At 41.5% G+C, this 15,273-nt stretch overlaps 1 protein-coding gene across 1 annotated transcript; it reads right to left on the reverse strand.

Annotated features, from left to right (window-relative positions):
- Nucleotides 1-3,727: 3,727 nt before the first annotated feature.
- LOC123462701 lies at nucleotides 3,728-11,839 on the reverse strand. Its single transcript, XM_045155687.1, has 5 exons — nucleotides 11,693-11,839; nucleotides 10,065-10,089; nucleotides 8,853-9,842; nucleotides 6,786-6,937; nucleotides 3,728-4,066 (listed from the first exon to the last, which is right to left on the reverse strand). Exons 3-4 carry the CDS (start codon nucleotides 9,807-9,809, stop codon nucleotides 6,794-6,796), a joined length of 1,101 nt encoding a protein of 366 aa, XP_045011622.1. The 5' UTR covers nucleotides 9,810-9,842; nucleotides 10,065-10,089; nucleotides 11,693-11,839; the 3' UTR covers nucleotides 3,728-4,066; nucleotides 6,786-6,793.
- Between the last annotated feature and the right edge of the window lie 3,434 nt (nucleotides 11,840-15,273).

The raw sequence follows: 15,273 nt of genomic DNA on the forward strand, positions 1-15,273 counted from the left end.
GCTCAATAGTCCCCCTTTTTTGTGAGACTGGGTCTCATATAGCCTAGGCTGTCTTCAAACTCACTGTGGGGCTGAGGATGTCCTTGAACTTCCAGTTCCTATGTCTTTATCTCCTGAGTGCTGGGATTATGGGCATGTGGCTTCATGCTTGTGATAGGGATTGAACCCAGAGCTTCATACAAGCTAGAAAGCATTAAACTACATCCTCTATGTTTAGCTTTTTGTGTAATCACTCATTTTCTCCAGTGGCTCCAAGATTTCACATTCTTACCAGCAGTGTGGAAGAATTCTAGTTTTTGTTCATTCTTCGATTATTTACTAGTGTAATATATTAAATTTTTTTTTTTTCAGTGGTGGAGACTGAACCCAGGTGCCTTGTGTGTACTAAACCAGGACCATTCCACCTCTGAGCTACATGCCCAGTCCCCCTTCTAATGTCATGTCTAGGATGCTTGTTCTCCTTTCTCTGATGATATTGATAACCTCATTTATTTTTATTATTATTTTTTAAACTTTTATGTATGGTCTCACTCTAGTTCACGCTGACCTGAAATTCACTATGTAGTCTCAGGTTGGCCTTAAATTTACAGTGATCCTCCTACCTCTGCCTCCCAGGTGTGGGATTAAAGGCGTGTGCCACCATGCCCAGCTTGTCTTGTACTTGATAAATATAAATTCATAGAACTATATACTTCAAAGCCTTTTTGGCTCTCTGTCCTTTTACCTTTTTTTTTTTTTTAGGTAGGGTCTCACTGTAGCCCAGACTGACCTGAAATTCACTTGCTTTTATTCACTTTTTAAAGGATATTTATTTATTTATTTATTTGCAAGGAGACGGAGAGAGAGAAGGAGAGAGAGAGGGAGAGAGAGAGAGAGAGGGAGGGAGAGAGAGAGAGAGAGGGAGAGAGAGAGAGAGAGAGCGAGAGAGAGAGCGAGTGACATGCTAGGGCCTCTAGTTGCTACAAACAAACTCCAGACACATGCACTTGGGGAATGGAACCTGGGTCCTTAGGCTTTGCAAACAAGTGCCTTAACTGCTAAGCCATCTCTCTAGCCTCCTTTTACCTACTTAAAAAAAAAATTATTTATTTGAAAGACAGAAATAGGGAGAGAGAGAGAGAGAGAGAGAGAGCGAGGGAGAGAATGGGTGTGCCAGGGCCTTCAGCCACTGCAACAGAACTCCAGATGTGTATACCCCCTTGTGCATCTGGTTTATGTGGGTCCTGGGGAGTTGAACCTGGGTCCTTTGGCTTTGCAGGCAAATGCCTTAACTGCTAAGCCATCTCTCCAGCCCTTACCTACTTTTAATCTATGCAAATCTCTTGCTTCTTTATGAGTTTTCAAGTAATTTGGCTTTACTATGGTATTCAACCAATAGCTCTACATTCTTAAATTATACTGCATGGATTTTATTTCATTCCCTAGAAATGTATTCATTCATTTTGAATAGATTACACTCACATAGAGTACAAAAAGTCATTGCTGATTTTGGGGACTTCTGGGTAAGGTGGCTTTATACTATCCACACCAAAGGAGCCTAGGGTGGAAAATAAACAGAAACATAGCAAAATGCATTTTTCTACTGAAAAGTGAAGGTGTATAAATTATCAACCATGGCAGAGAAGCAGGAGAGACCGAAATCTTCCAAAAAGGAGGAAACCAGCCAGAATCCCGCTTAGGTGACAGCAGCCCTGATCTGTGAATCCACCAGCCTGCCTGGCCAGCAGTGCAGAGCTGCAGGAGCAGAAACAAGGTGAAGGGATTTTCCACTTGCATCAGCCTCCCCATAAAGTCAAGAAACCTGAAAGGGAAGACAGTAGGGGCCAACTGAATAGCTGCTGAAGAGACTACATAGTGTATTCCAGGTCATCCGGGGCTAGAGTGAGACCATACTTAGGAACAAACAAACAAGCAAGCAAGCAAACAACTTGAATTCAGGACATAGTAGAAGGAGAAGAAATTCACTCCAAAGGCATAACAGGCATTTTCAACAAAATCATAAAAGAAAACTTCCCCCAAGTTGGGAAAGTGATGCCAGTGAAGAAATAGGGAGCCTACAGAATGCCAAACAGACAAAATCATGAAAGAACCTCTCATCATCATATTATAATTAAACTATAAAACACAGAAAATATATTGAAAGCAGCTAGAGAGAAAAATCAAGTCACATACAAAGGCAATCCCATCAGGATAATAGCAGATCACTCAACACAAACTTTAAAAGCCAGAAGGGCTTGGAGTGATGTATTCCAAGTTCTGAAAGATAACAACTGTCAACCAAGGTTACTTTGTTCTGCAAAGCTATCATTCAGATAGAGAAATAAGGACATTCCACAAAAAAAGCAGGGTAAAGGAATATTTGAAGACAAAACCAACTCTCCAGAAAATACTTGAAAGGATCCTCCATGCTGAAGAGAAAGAAAAGTACACATATAAGGAACCTGGAAAAAACAAACCATACTCAAATACTTGTTAATACAAGACAGCAAAGGTAAAACTGGAAGAACTACAAAATAAGAAAACACCAAAAATAAGTATATATATTTCAATAATAACTCTTAATATCAATGGCTTCAATGCCCCAGCCAAAAGACACAAGTTTGCAGACTGGGTTAAAAAGCAGGAGTCTTGGGCTGGAGAGATGGCTTAGTGGTTAAGCGCTTGCCTGTGAAGCCTAAGGACCCTGGTTCGAGGCTCGGTTCCCCAGGTCCCACGTTAGCCAGATGCACAAGGGGGCGCACGCATCTGGAGATCGTTTGCAGAGGCTGGAAGCCCTGGTGCGCCCATTCTCTCTCTCTCCCTCTATCTGTCTTTCTCTCTGTGTCTGTCGCTCTCAAATAAATAAATTAAAAAAAAAAAAGCAATTTGTTGCCTCCCAGAAACTCACCTTTCCACAAAAGATGTGCACTATCTTAGGGTGAAAGGTTGGAAAACTGTGTTTCAAGCAAATGAACCTAGGAAACAAGCAGGTGTTGCTATCCTAACATTGGACAAGGAGACTTCAGACCAACATCACTTAGGAAAGATAAGGAAGGTCACTTTATATTGATTAAAGAAACACTCCAACAGGAGTGCATTACAATCCTAAACATATGCACCTAATATGGGAGCTCCCAACTTCATCAAACAAATGCTATTAGAACTAAGGTCACAGATAACACCAAACACAGTTGTAGTGGGTGGCTTCAACATCCCACTCTCATCAATTGACAGGTCATCTGAGCAAAAAACAAACCGAGATACATCTGGATTAAATGAGATCATAGCACAATGGACCTAGCAGATATATAGAGGACATTTCATGTAAATGCTGCAGAATACACATTCTTTTCCACAGCATATGGAACATTCTCTAAAATAGACCATATATTAGGACACAAAGGAAATCTTAACAAGTGCAGGAAAGTTGGAATAATTCCCTGAACTCTATCTGATCATAATGGAGGAAGAAGGGAATAAAGGACATTCCACATCAAGGTAGTGAGAGGTCACAGAAATGTATATCTGACATCTGCCCAGATTCTCCACAAGCCATTTGTTTTTCCACAGTTTTCCCTCCCTTTGCTACATAGTCATACAGGAGTCAAAACAGTCTTGGGCACCAACACCACAGGGTGCCAGGATCCTGAACAGGATGCATGTTTCTGGGCTTGACCTGTGTGCTTCCAGATGCCAGCACTCTGCATTCAGCACTCAGCACTCTGCACTCAGCACTCAGCACTCAGAGAACTTTTCACCAACATTTTATTTTTTGCATAAGTAAAGGGCTTTTGCAGGTGAGTTAAAGGCATATGCCTCCAATATTTCAGGTATCTGTGGTTGACAAAACAACTCTTCCTGCTTAGAAATTTTAGTCCATTCTTGTTGGGATTCGTGGATGGAAGTTACTCTTCAGAGTCTTCTCATATATGGCTGGTACACCACGTCTGTTAAAGGAGTGAAATTTCCTCAGTGCTAAAATAAGTTGTGGGATCTCTCATGATGCAGTCTGTAACATCACAGCTTAAGGTCCTTCAGTAATTGCTTTTTATCACCACTTTATGGCACATGTAATTACAGCATAAATCTAGAAGAAAAATTAGTACAATTGGCATTCATAATTTTAGCAACCTAGACAATATAGAAGTACTGCCCCGGGGAACACAAGAGAATATTCATGAAAAGCTATTGTTTACTATTGGTGCCTATTGGGGGTATTTGCAGAAGCAAGGTTACAGGTCCCCAAAACTTTGGTGAGTGGAGTGTGTGATGAGTGTGTGCATGTGCACCGATCCATACATGTAGATGTTCAAGTGCATGAGAGTGCACGGGTGAATGTGACCATGCCTGCAATGTGAAGGGCAGAGAACAGCTTGTGAAGTGGTTCCCAAGAGACACCATCCACCTCTTTTTGAGACAGGCCTGTCCACACAAATTCCACACTCCACAGCACTCACCTAAATTCAGACACAAAGTGGAACATACAGTTTTGACACTAGTGCACCTGACAGTGAAAGGAAGAGCCCGGAGAATTCAAAAGTCACAGAGTGGGCTGGAGAGATGGCTTAGTGGTTAAGTGCTTGCCTGTGAAGCCTAAGGACCCCAGTTCTAGGCTCGATTCCCCAGGGGGGCACATACATCTGGAGTTCGTTTGCAGTGGCTGGAGGCCTTGGCACGCCTATTCTCTCTTATTCTCACTCTCTGCCTCTTTCTCTCTCTGTCACTCTCAAATAAATAAAGATAAACAAAAAAATAAATAAAAAGTCACAGAGTAGCTGTTCTGCAGTGCAAGAGACCCTGTTTCAAGGAAGGCGAAAGAAGAACACCAACACCTGGCGTGTGTGCCAAGGCTGCATACGTCTAGACACACAAAAAGTACATCAAAGCAAATAAATAAAATTGGAAAAGAATTCAGCCTGGCCTGAAGACTCAGGCTTATAATCCAAGATCTTGGGAGACTGAGACAGGAGGATTACCACCAGTTCAGAGAATTCTGGGTATGTCCTAGTACCCCTTACAAACAACAAAACAAACAAAAAGCTTATAACTTTTGTGTCAAAGTATGTGTTACTATAAAGTCATGGGGATTTGACTCAGAAAAGACACTGTGGCAGGGCAAAGGATAAAGGGAACTGTAGCAAGGATAAAAAATGACACCACTGAAGTCCACGTAAGGTCCTAGCTCTTTGGCCTTGCATCATTGTGGGCTCTTAGTAGGTGGAGGTGGTAAGTAAGCTGAAACCTGAAGGACCAGGAGAAAGTGCCAGAAAGAGTGAAGTGCGTGCAAGCTGGCTGAAATGAAGACGATCACCTGAAGATGTGGACTCGTACACTACCCAGATTGGCTAGAAGGTGCAGGACAAGGGAAAAATACGGTACCTGGCCAGAGATATGTCTCTGTGGGGTAGGGCAGAACAACTAAGATCGAATGACATTTATTATTTTTGGAAGTATACACTCCCTGGACGAAGTGAATCTCTGGGGATATCTTTGAGGTTTGATAGCCTGATATCTTTCCTTGTTTGCTTTATCCTGCCTAATTGCAGGAGAAATGAGGCTATCTGCCTGAAGCTCCTGTTGGTATGCCTTTCCTACCATGGTGCACTGCAATCTTCTTTAAATGCTAAAGCAAAGACAACCCTTCCCTTCTTTAGTTATTTTTGTGCTGTGTTTGGAGACAACAACTGGGAAAGGAATACAACAATCAATACTCTGTGGTGTTAAATGATCATTTGATATCTAATTCCTTTGAAGATCTTAGGTGTGAAGACACATTTATTTGACTGATTGTCTGATTTTATATTTTCCTTGTGTGTTTTCCATAACATGGAGAAAAGACAGCATCTTCAGCAAGTGGTGATGGCCAGTCTTTATGTTTACATGCAGAAGATTGAAGCTAGATCCTCTCAGGAATAATTAAATGGAGGGAAACAGTGAGTCAAGATCACTAGTGGTGGGAGGTTGTCTGTGGTGGTTTGATTCAGGTGTCCCCCATAAACTTGGGTGTTCTGAATGCTAGGTTGCCAGCTGATGAAAATTTGGGAAGTAACACCTCTTGGAGGCAGTGCACTTTTGGGGGTGGGCTTATGGGTATTACAGCCAGTGTCTGGCAAACTCTCCTGTTGCTACTGCCCACCTTATGTTGGCCAAGGGGTGATGTCCCCCCTCTGCTCATGCCGTCATTTCCCCCCTGCCATCGTGGAGCATCTCCTCAAGTTTGTAATCTAAAATAAACCTTCCCCCTCACCACAAGCTGCTCTTGGTTGGGTGATTGCAATGCAAACCTGACTGAAACATTGCCCATTCCATGGTAAATAACCTCCCACCCATATCAAGGAAGCAACCCTAACTTAACTCAATGAGTAAAATAGGCATGGAAGTATGATGGGGTTAATGGAGCAAGAACAAGGAGGTTAATGGGGGAAGGTGGTGGAGGAAATAAGAACAAAATATGGTATAGTGTACATGTATGAAAATGTAAAGAGTGGATAAAATTATTTTTAAAAAAATATTCTACCAGGGCTGGAGAGATGGCTTAGTGGTTAAGTGCTTGCCTGTGAAGCCTAAGGACCCCAGTTCGAGGCTCGGTTCCCCAGGTCCCACGTTAGCCAGATGTACAAGGGGGCGCACGCGTCTGGAGTTTGTTTGCAGTGGCTGGAAGCCCTGGCGCGCCCATTCTCTCTCTCTCCCTCTATCTGTCTTTTTCCCTATGTCTGTTGCTCTCAAATAAATAAATTAAAAAAAAATATTCTACCAAACCACTATTGTGATTTTAGTTACTTTATACAATTGTTGCCGTGACTTACATTGGTTTTCAATAGAATGTTATTTCTGACTCGTCATCACTTGAGGTATCATAGAGTCCTTGTAGCAGATCTACATATGGGTAATCTAGTGAACTGTAGCCGGTAGGGTTTTGAGGACGATATGCATATCGAAGAAATTCATAAGCTTCCACCTAAAAGAAATTCAAGGGTGTGTGTGTGTGTGTGTATATATATATATATATATATATTTTTTTTTTTTTTTTTGGTTTTTCGAGGTAGGGTCTCACTCTGGCTCAGGCTGACCTGGAATTCACTATGGAGTCTCAGGGTGGCCTCGAACTCTCAGAGATCCTCCTACCTCTGCCTCCCGAGTGCTGGGATTAAAGGCGTGCGCTACCACGCCGGGCACAAGGGTATATTTTTGATAGTTGTTGTAAAAATAAATATTTGGTATTTGTTCTTAAAGTTCCTTCAGTGATTCAGAGGGAAACTTTAAATAGGTGAAAAAGCTCAAACTAAAAATATACATATGATATTGCAAAGTATACAGTGTTTTAAAACAGAAATATATATGAGAACATACAATTTGTGTAAAATTATAGGTTTTCAATCTAAAGAAGTAAATATGTTTCTGTGTCAATTTCATATTAAAATTGAAATTAAAGCAAAAGGTAAAGAAATGGCTATGTATGAGGGAGAGGAGGACAGGCTAATCTAAACTATGTATTATAAATCAAAAAAGAAAAAGTCAAGCCAGGCATGGTGGTGCATGCCTTTAATCCCAGCACTTGGGAGGCAGAGGTAGGAGGATCGCCGTGAGTTCGAGGCCACCCTGAGACTCCATAGTGAATTCCAAGTCAGCCTGGGTTAGAGTGTGATACAATAATATTACTTCACAAAATTGATATATATGCAGTAAGTAAAATTGCAGTTCAAGATATATTTTCATTTAAGAAAATGTCAAAAATATAACTTAAAGTTCAGCATGATAGGTCACACCTTTAAACTCAGCACTTGGGAGGCAAAGGTAGGAGGATCACTATGAGTTTAAGTCCACCCTGAGACTACATAGTAAATTCCAGGTCATCCTTGACTAGAGTGACCCTACCTTGAACAAAATAAAACACACACACACAGACACAGACACGTGTGTGTCTCTCTGTGTGTGTGTATAAATATAAACTGAAAGCCAAAGTTGGGCTGGAGAGTGGCTTAGAAGTTAAAGTCCTTGCCTGCAAAACCTAAGGACCCATGATAGACTCTCCAGATCCCACATAAACCAGATGCACAAAGATAAGGAAAGCACAAGGTTGCACATGCCCACTAGTTGGTGCAAGCATCTGGAGTTTGATTTCAGTGGCTAAGGCCGTGGCATGGCAATTCTCTGTCTCTGTCTCTCTCTCTCTCTCTGTCTTTTTCTAAAAATAAAAATAAAATAATTTTAATAAAAAGTTAATCTTTTCATTTTTCATGTGTATGGACATCAGAGAAAGCATTCATCTCACATCCTTTAAATAACAGACATCCATGGCATAAGAGGTTAAGTATTTGGGTGTCTGTCATTCCTGTGGGGTCAGTGTCAGCACACTTGATGCTGCAGGATTACTCTTAAGGTTCTTTGAACACAAAGCAGCTACAATCACCTGGAATCTAAGACAAGTACTGCATATGCTCCCAGTGGTCACACACACTAATAATTTTCTTTTTTTTGAGGTAGGGTCTCATTCTAGTCCAGGCTGACCTGAAGTCACTATTTAGTCTCAGAGTGGCCTTGAACTCACGGCAATGTGCCTACCTCTGTGCCACCATGCCCGGCAGGACTAATAATCTTGTTTTATGATCTTGTGTAGATGAAGCATTTCAGGAGAGGCACACTACATCAGGAGAGTTATTTGTATTTCTTCAGGTGAGGAAAAGGAGGATCTTTTGGATGTGACATCTCCAGGGACTTTATTAAATTAGAAATGTAAGTTTTCTTCATAAGCATACACTATCATGAGCTCCACTTAAAATGAATGGGTTACCTAAACAACTCAGTAGTTCAACAAATTAAAAGTAAGAATAACATCAGAAATCTAAAATAGGGAAAATTTTGGTGCTACTAACCCTGGCACGATAGATCTCCATTTTTTGCTCAGATTCCAGCCATAATTGAAATCCTGATTTACGTTTTTTTCGACAGTGTCTTTGACTTAGCCCATAATAATCTAGTCTCGTGGAGCTGTGAGGAGAATAGAAGGCACCCACAGAAGACCTTGGGATTGTGTGCGATTGCATCAGGTCTTCTCTTGGGGGGTATCCTTGGCTGATCCCCATGCTACTTTGCCTCCTAGAGTTGTGAGGAGGACAGAAGGGACACTCAGAAGACTCTGGGATTGTGTGAAATTGCATCGGGTCTTCTGATGGGGGGGATCCTTGGCTGACCCATGTACCACTTTGCCTCCTAGAGCTGTGAGGAGGACAGAAGGCACACTCAGAAGACTTTGGGATTGTGTGGAATTTCATTGGATCTTCTGATGGGGGGGATCCTTGGCTGACCCCCATATTACTCTTCCTTGTAGAGCTGTGAGAGCAAAAGGCACAATCAGTAGACTTTGGGATTCTGTGAAATTGCATTGGGTCTTCTGATGGAGGGGATCCTTGGCTGACCCATGTACCACTTTGCCTCCTAGAGCTGTGAGGAGGACAGAAGGCACACTCAGAAGACTTTGGGATTGTGTGGAATTTCACTGGATCTTCTGATGGGGGGGATCCTTGGCTGACCCCCATATTACTCTGCCTTGTAGAGCTGTGAGAGCAGAAGGCACACTCAGTAGACTTTGGGATTGTGTGGAATTTCATCGGGTCTTCTGATGGGGGGGATCCTTGGCTGACCCCCATATTACTCTGCCTTGTAGAGCTGTGAGAGCAGAAGGCACACTCAGTAGACTTTGGGATTGTGTGGAATTTCATTGGGTCTTCTGATGGGGGGGATCCCTGGCTGACCCCCATATTACTCTGCCTTGTAGAGCTGTGAGAGCAGAAGGCACACTCAGTAGACTTTGGGATTGTGTGGAATTTCATCGGGTCTTCTGATGGGGGGGATCCTTGGCTGACCCCCATATTACTCTGCCTTGTAGAGCTGTGAGAGCAGAAGGCACAATCAGAAGACTTTGGGATTGTGTGGAATTTCATTGTGTCTTCTGATGGGGGGGATCCCTGGCTGACCCCCATATTACTCTTCCTTGTAGAGCTGTGAGAGCAGAAGGCACACTCAGAAGACTTTGGGATTGTGTGGAATTTCATCGGGTCTTCTGATGGGGGGGATCCTTGGCTGACCCCTGTACCACTTTGCCTCGTAGAGCTGTGAGGAGAACAGAATGTAAGTACAGACTGACATTTTCCATGAAAGATTCATCAGTAACTGGCATCTAGAATTGCCATAATGAAGATGTAAATATGTGTGATGATGCATGTCTTGATTTACTTGGCAATGAATAAGATAATAGACAATGAAAAAAAATTATCAATATTTGTATTTAATAATCTAGTATAGGTTATCTTATCAAAACTTTCCAAATCTGTTTAAAACAATTTTCTGTCATGTAATATCTCTGTGAGGCTAATAATTTAAGATAATTCAGAACAACAATATTGGAGGGAAGAAGCCTTGGCTGAAGTGGTAATCAAAATGAATTAAATCAGATTCTATGATTGTTAGCTCAGCTTATCCTTTTTAGGTTTTCAGTGGAAATACATGTGTCCCATGTATTACCTCACACTGAAAAAGGAATTACTTAAGTCACTTTGTTATTAACTTTCATACACACTTATGTTACTTTTTTTGATTTTTCAATCATGCATTTATATTGAACAGAGAAAATTTGAAGAATAGTTTGTCCCTACCTACCATCTAGTGGTAGCATAGAAGATGTCAAAGAGAGTTAATTTCACAAGTTCTACAATGGGCCCCCAGGTTTAACATTAGTACTGCTTCACTCTTGAGATTAAGTTATTATACCCAAAAGTAATGAAAATTTTAATTTTTTATAATTGCAGGAAATATTAAAAGCTATTTTGTAAGTATGATACTTTCTTTTTTGTTATTTTTATTTATTTATTTGAGAGTGACAGACAGAGAGAAAGAAGCAGATAGAGAGAGAGAGAGAGAGAGAGAGAGGGAGAGAATAGGCACGCCAGGGCCTCCAGTCAGTGCAAATAAACTCCAGACACGTGTGCCCCTTGTGCATCTGGCTAACTTGGGTCCTGGAGAACTGAGCCTCGAACCGGGGTCCTCAGGCTTCACAAGCAAGTGCTTAACCACTAAGCCATCTCTCCAGCCTGATATTTTCTTTTTGTAATTATTAAATTATTATATTTATTGACAGAAGAACAGAGCCAAGGAAAGGCACCCATGTGGTTAGAGATCCCATTGGAGGGCCTAGGAAAACCATGGGACAAAAGAGAAAAGAAGTTTAAAGAGCTCCTGCCCTGGGGAGAGCTGGAAGGAATAAAGAGCCCATGTGGAGAGTAAGGGCTGGAAAACTCACCATCAGTTAGAAGTTCTCAGGTGATCAGGTAGCTCAGAGAGTGGGCTCTCCCCTTGCAAAGATATTTATAACCTTTTAGAGGTGGGACCTGTCTTTTGGCTCAGGTGACAAGTATGATACTTTCTTAATTAAAAATCTTCCTAATTATTTAGCCTAAACTCTAACAGATAAGTCAGGTGAAATATATGAAAATATTATCGGGGACTGCTATGTAAACACAAGATGGAAAGCTATATGTTACTCAGGACTTATATTATAAAAGGAATATCAATTATTAAATTTACTTTCCCAGGTTTCTCATTCTATTGTGTACTGAGGATTCATGAGACACAAATTTCATATACCTCTTTCAGTCAAAGAATTCACCCGACACCAGTGAGCTCTACTAACTTTGCACAATTCTTTGCTTTGACTTACTTTGATGGTCTATGTGATGTTGTTTCCCATGCTTCTTTACTTTTTTTCTCACCAGTTCTACATTGCAGATCTGTCACTGGGTATTGTGGTGGCCTTATGTGTGAAGCATTTAAATTACATTGTCTATTTTTGACATAATCTTCAGGTTGCAGCTAAAAGAAATAAAAGGATATATTTTGGATAGTTCTTATGAAGTAAATGTTGTGAATTTTATTTGTAAAGTTCTTTCAATGATCCAGAGAGAAAGATTAAGTAGTTAAAAAGCTACAATGAAGTTGGGCGTGGTGGCTCACGCCTTTAATACCAGCACTCAGGAGGCAGAGGTAGGAGGATGACCATGAGTTCAAGGCCACCCTGAGACTACATAGGAAATTCCAGATCAGCCTGAGCTAGAGTGAGACCTTACCTCAAAAAAACAAAAAACAGGGCTGGAGAGATGGCTTAGCGATTAAGCGCTTGCCTGTGAAGCCTAAGGACCCTGGTTCGAGGCTCGGTTCCCCAGGACCCACATTAGCCAGATACACAAGGGGGGGCACGCATCTGGAGTTCGTTTGTAGTGGCTGGAAGCCCTGCCATGCCCATTCTCTCTCTCTCTCTCACTCTCTGCCTCTTTCTTTCTCTGTCTGTCACTGTCAAATAAATAAATAAAAATAAACCAAAAAAATTCTAAAAAAAAAAGAAGAAAACAAAAAACAAGCAAAAAAAAAAAACCCCAACCAAAACCAAAACCAGAACAAACAAACAAAAAAAACCCAGCTACAGTTAAAAACTTACATATGGTACTACTCACTATACAGTGTATTAACACAGGAATGTGTATGAGAACATACAAATTATGTAAAATTATCATTATCAGTTTAAATTTTCTTTAAAGAAGCAAATCTATTTCTGCAGGGATAGCATATTAAAAGAGAACTTAATACAGGAGAAATAGAAATGGCTATTGATGAGGGAGAGGAAGATGAGAAGCTAACAAAACTAAGATTTAGAGCCAGGAGTGGTGGCTCACACCTTTAACCCTAGCACTTGGGAGGCAGAGTAGGAGGATCACCATGAGTTCAAGGCCACCCTGAGATTACATAGTGAATTTCAGGTCAGCCTGGACTAGAGTGAAATCTTACCTTGGAAAACCAAAAACCAAAACAAAAAAACAAAAAACACCACTAAGATTTAAAAACTCAAAATAGAAAAAAATATGTACAAGTTATAGTGACTTTATCTGATAAGAATTAACAAAACAAACGTGTGTGTGTGTGTGTGTGTGTGTGTGTGTGTGTGTGTGTGTATACTTTCACAATGTCAGTCTCAGGTCCTGGACAAGTTTGGAAAGCTCTCTCTTCTGAGGTTGAGGTGTTCTGCCTGGTCTGGATTCTTTTTTTTTTTTTTTTTTTTTTTGAGGTAGGGTTTCACTCTAGCTCAGGCTGAACCTGAAATTCACTATGTATTCTCAGGGTGGCCTTGAACTCCCAGTGGTCCCCTTACCTCTGCCTCCTGAGTTCTGGGATTGAAGGCATGTGCCACCACGTCCAGCTCAAAGTCTTCCTATGTTATTATATATGTAATGAGGAAACAAAGAATTCCTGAATAAATTCATAGTGCTTAATAATGATAAGTTTAACTTGAAAACATTTAATGGTGTGTTATGCAATGGACCTAGAAAATAAAAATACATAAATGCTTTCTAAACACTGCTAGTGGGATCCCGACAAGGAGGCAACCAGGTGATAAGGAATGGCTTTATGCACTGAAAAAATGACACTGAAACCTTGCGGGAAGGCTCTGTTCCTCTGGGTGAGGAGGGATTTAGAACAACTTCTGTAAAGAACTGTTTAGCTGAGTTTGTGACCTAAATGAACTGAAAGCATGCGGTGAAGAGGTGGGCTACTTGCATCCTTGCTAAATGTCTGCCGTCCTCAAAGCCCTCACACTGAGCCTGTTCCAATTCTGTGAGCCACCATTTCCTTCCTCAACGATACTGAGACTTGCATACACAGTGAGTGGGAATGAGGCTAATTTTTCCAGTGAGAGGGTTACAGGGCCTTTGTTCAGAGGACTGTGTACTGGGATCATAACATGTCATTTTCCACTGTGAAATATAGGTCAATCCTTGGCCTGCTACTAGTGAATAGAGTTGTGTAATGAGAATGATGCATGTGACTTCCAACTCTTTTTTTTAAGATTATTTATTTATTTGAGAGACAGAGAGAGAGAATGGGCATGTTAGGGCCTCCAGCCATTGCAAATGAACTCCAGTTGCATGTACCCCCTGTGCATTTGGCTTATGTGGGTCTTGATGAGCCCACATGGGATCCTTTTGCTTTGCAGGCCAACACTTTAACCGCTAAGCCATCTCTCCAGCCCCCAACTCCTTTTTATTTTTTATTTTTTTTGGTTTTTTGAGGTAGGGTCTCACTCTGGTCAAGGCTGACCTGGAATTAACTCTGTCATCTCAGGGTGACCTTGAACTCATGGCAATCCTCCTACCTCTGCCTCCCGAGTGCTGGGATTAAAGGTGTGCGCCACCACTGCCCGGCCCAACTCCTTTTTAAAGTGCATATTTATTTAAGAGAAAAAGAGACAAAGAGAGGGAGGGAGGGAGGGAGGGAGAGGGAGATATCCACATTGTGCATCTGGCATATGTGGGTACTAGGGAATCAAATCTAGGTCCTTTGGCTTTGCAGGCAAGTTCGTTAACCACTAAGCCATATCTTTAGCCTTTCTTTCCACGCTTGATTAGAAAAGTTTTCAGTCCCAAACTGCTTGTCTTTTGAATAATCTGTTTCCCATGTTTTTTTTTTTTTTTCAAGGTAGGGTTTCACTCTAGTCCAAGCTGACCTGGAATTCACTATGTATTCTCAGGCTGGCCTTGAACCATTGGCAGTCCTCCTACCTCTGCCTCCTGAGTGCTGGGATTAAAGGCGTGTGCCACCAGGCCTGGCTGTTTCCCATGTTTTGAGGAGGTGAGGCCACAGAGAAAACCTAGGTGCTCCAGATGAGAAGAGTTTTAGCTGGCTATTGCAACTGAATTTTCAGCCAACAACTAGTAACAAGGTTCCCCATCTACCAGATCTGGCAGAGAAACACTCTCCAGAGGATTCCAGGCACCCAACCAAAGTGAAGATGTGGTCCAGGTACACAATGGAATTCTACTCAGTGGTAAGGACTAATGAAAGTATGAAATTTGCAGGAAAATGGATGGACTTGGGAAAATATCACCGTAAGTGAGGTCACACAAGTTAAGAGTGACCAAGGTCATGTGTTCTTTTCCATCTGAAGCTCTAGCATGGAATGGTGTGCCTTGTTTCTAAGCTGGAGTCTGCATCAGTAGAAATTGTAAGGAGCCTAGAGTGAGGCTCGTACAGAGCAGAAAGGAATGACAGAAGGTGATGCTTGACAGTCAAGAGGAAGCACAGAATCTGGGCTTGGAAGGTTTTGAGGGTTCTGGCATGTGAGAAAGGGAGGGGGCTGTTAAAGAAAACTAATCATGGCACAAATCATTCCTATAAAACCCTTTTTCTTGGTTAACTAATCAAAGGTAAAGCTCTTTTCAAAGGGAGGGTGAGAAATAGTTGGAGCAGAAG

The sequence above is a fragment of the Jaculus jaculus genome, chromosome 8, assembly GCF_020740685.1.
Source record: "Jaculus jaculus isolate mJacJac1 chromosome 8, mJacJac1.mat.Y.cur, whole genome shotgun sequence".
NCBI lineage: Eukaryota > Metazoa > Chordata > Mammalia > Rodentia > Dipodidae > Jaculus > Jaculus jaculus.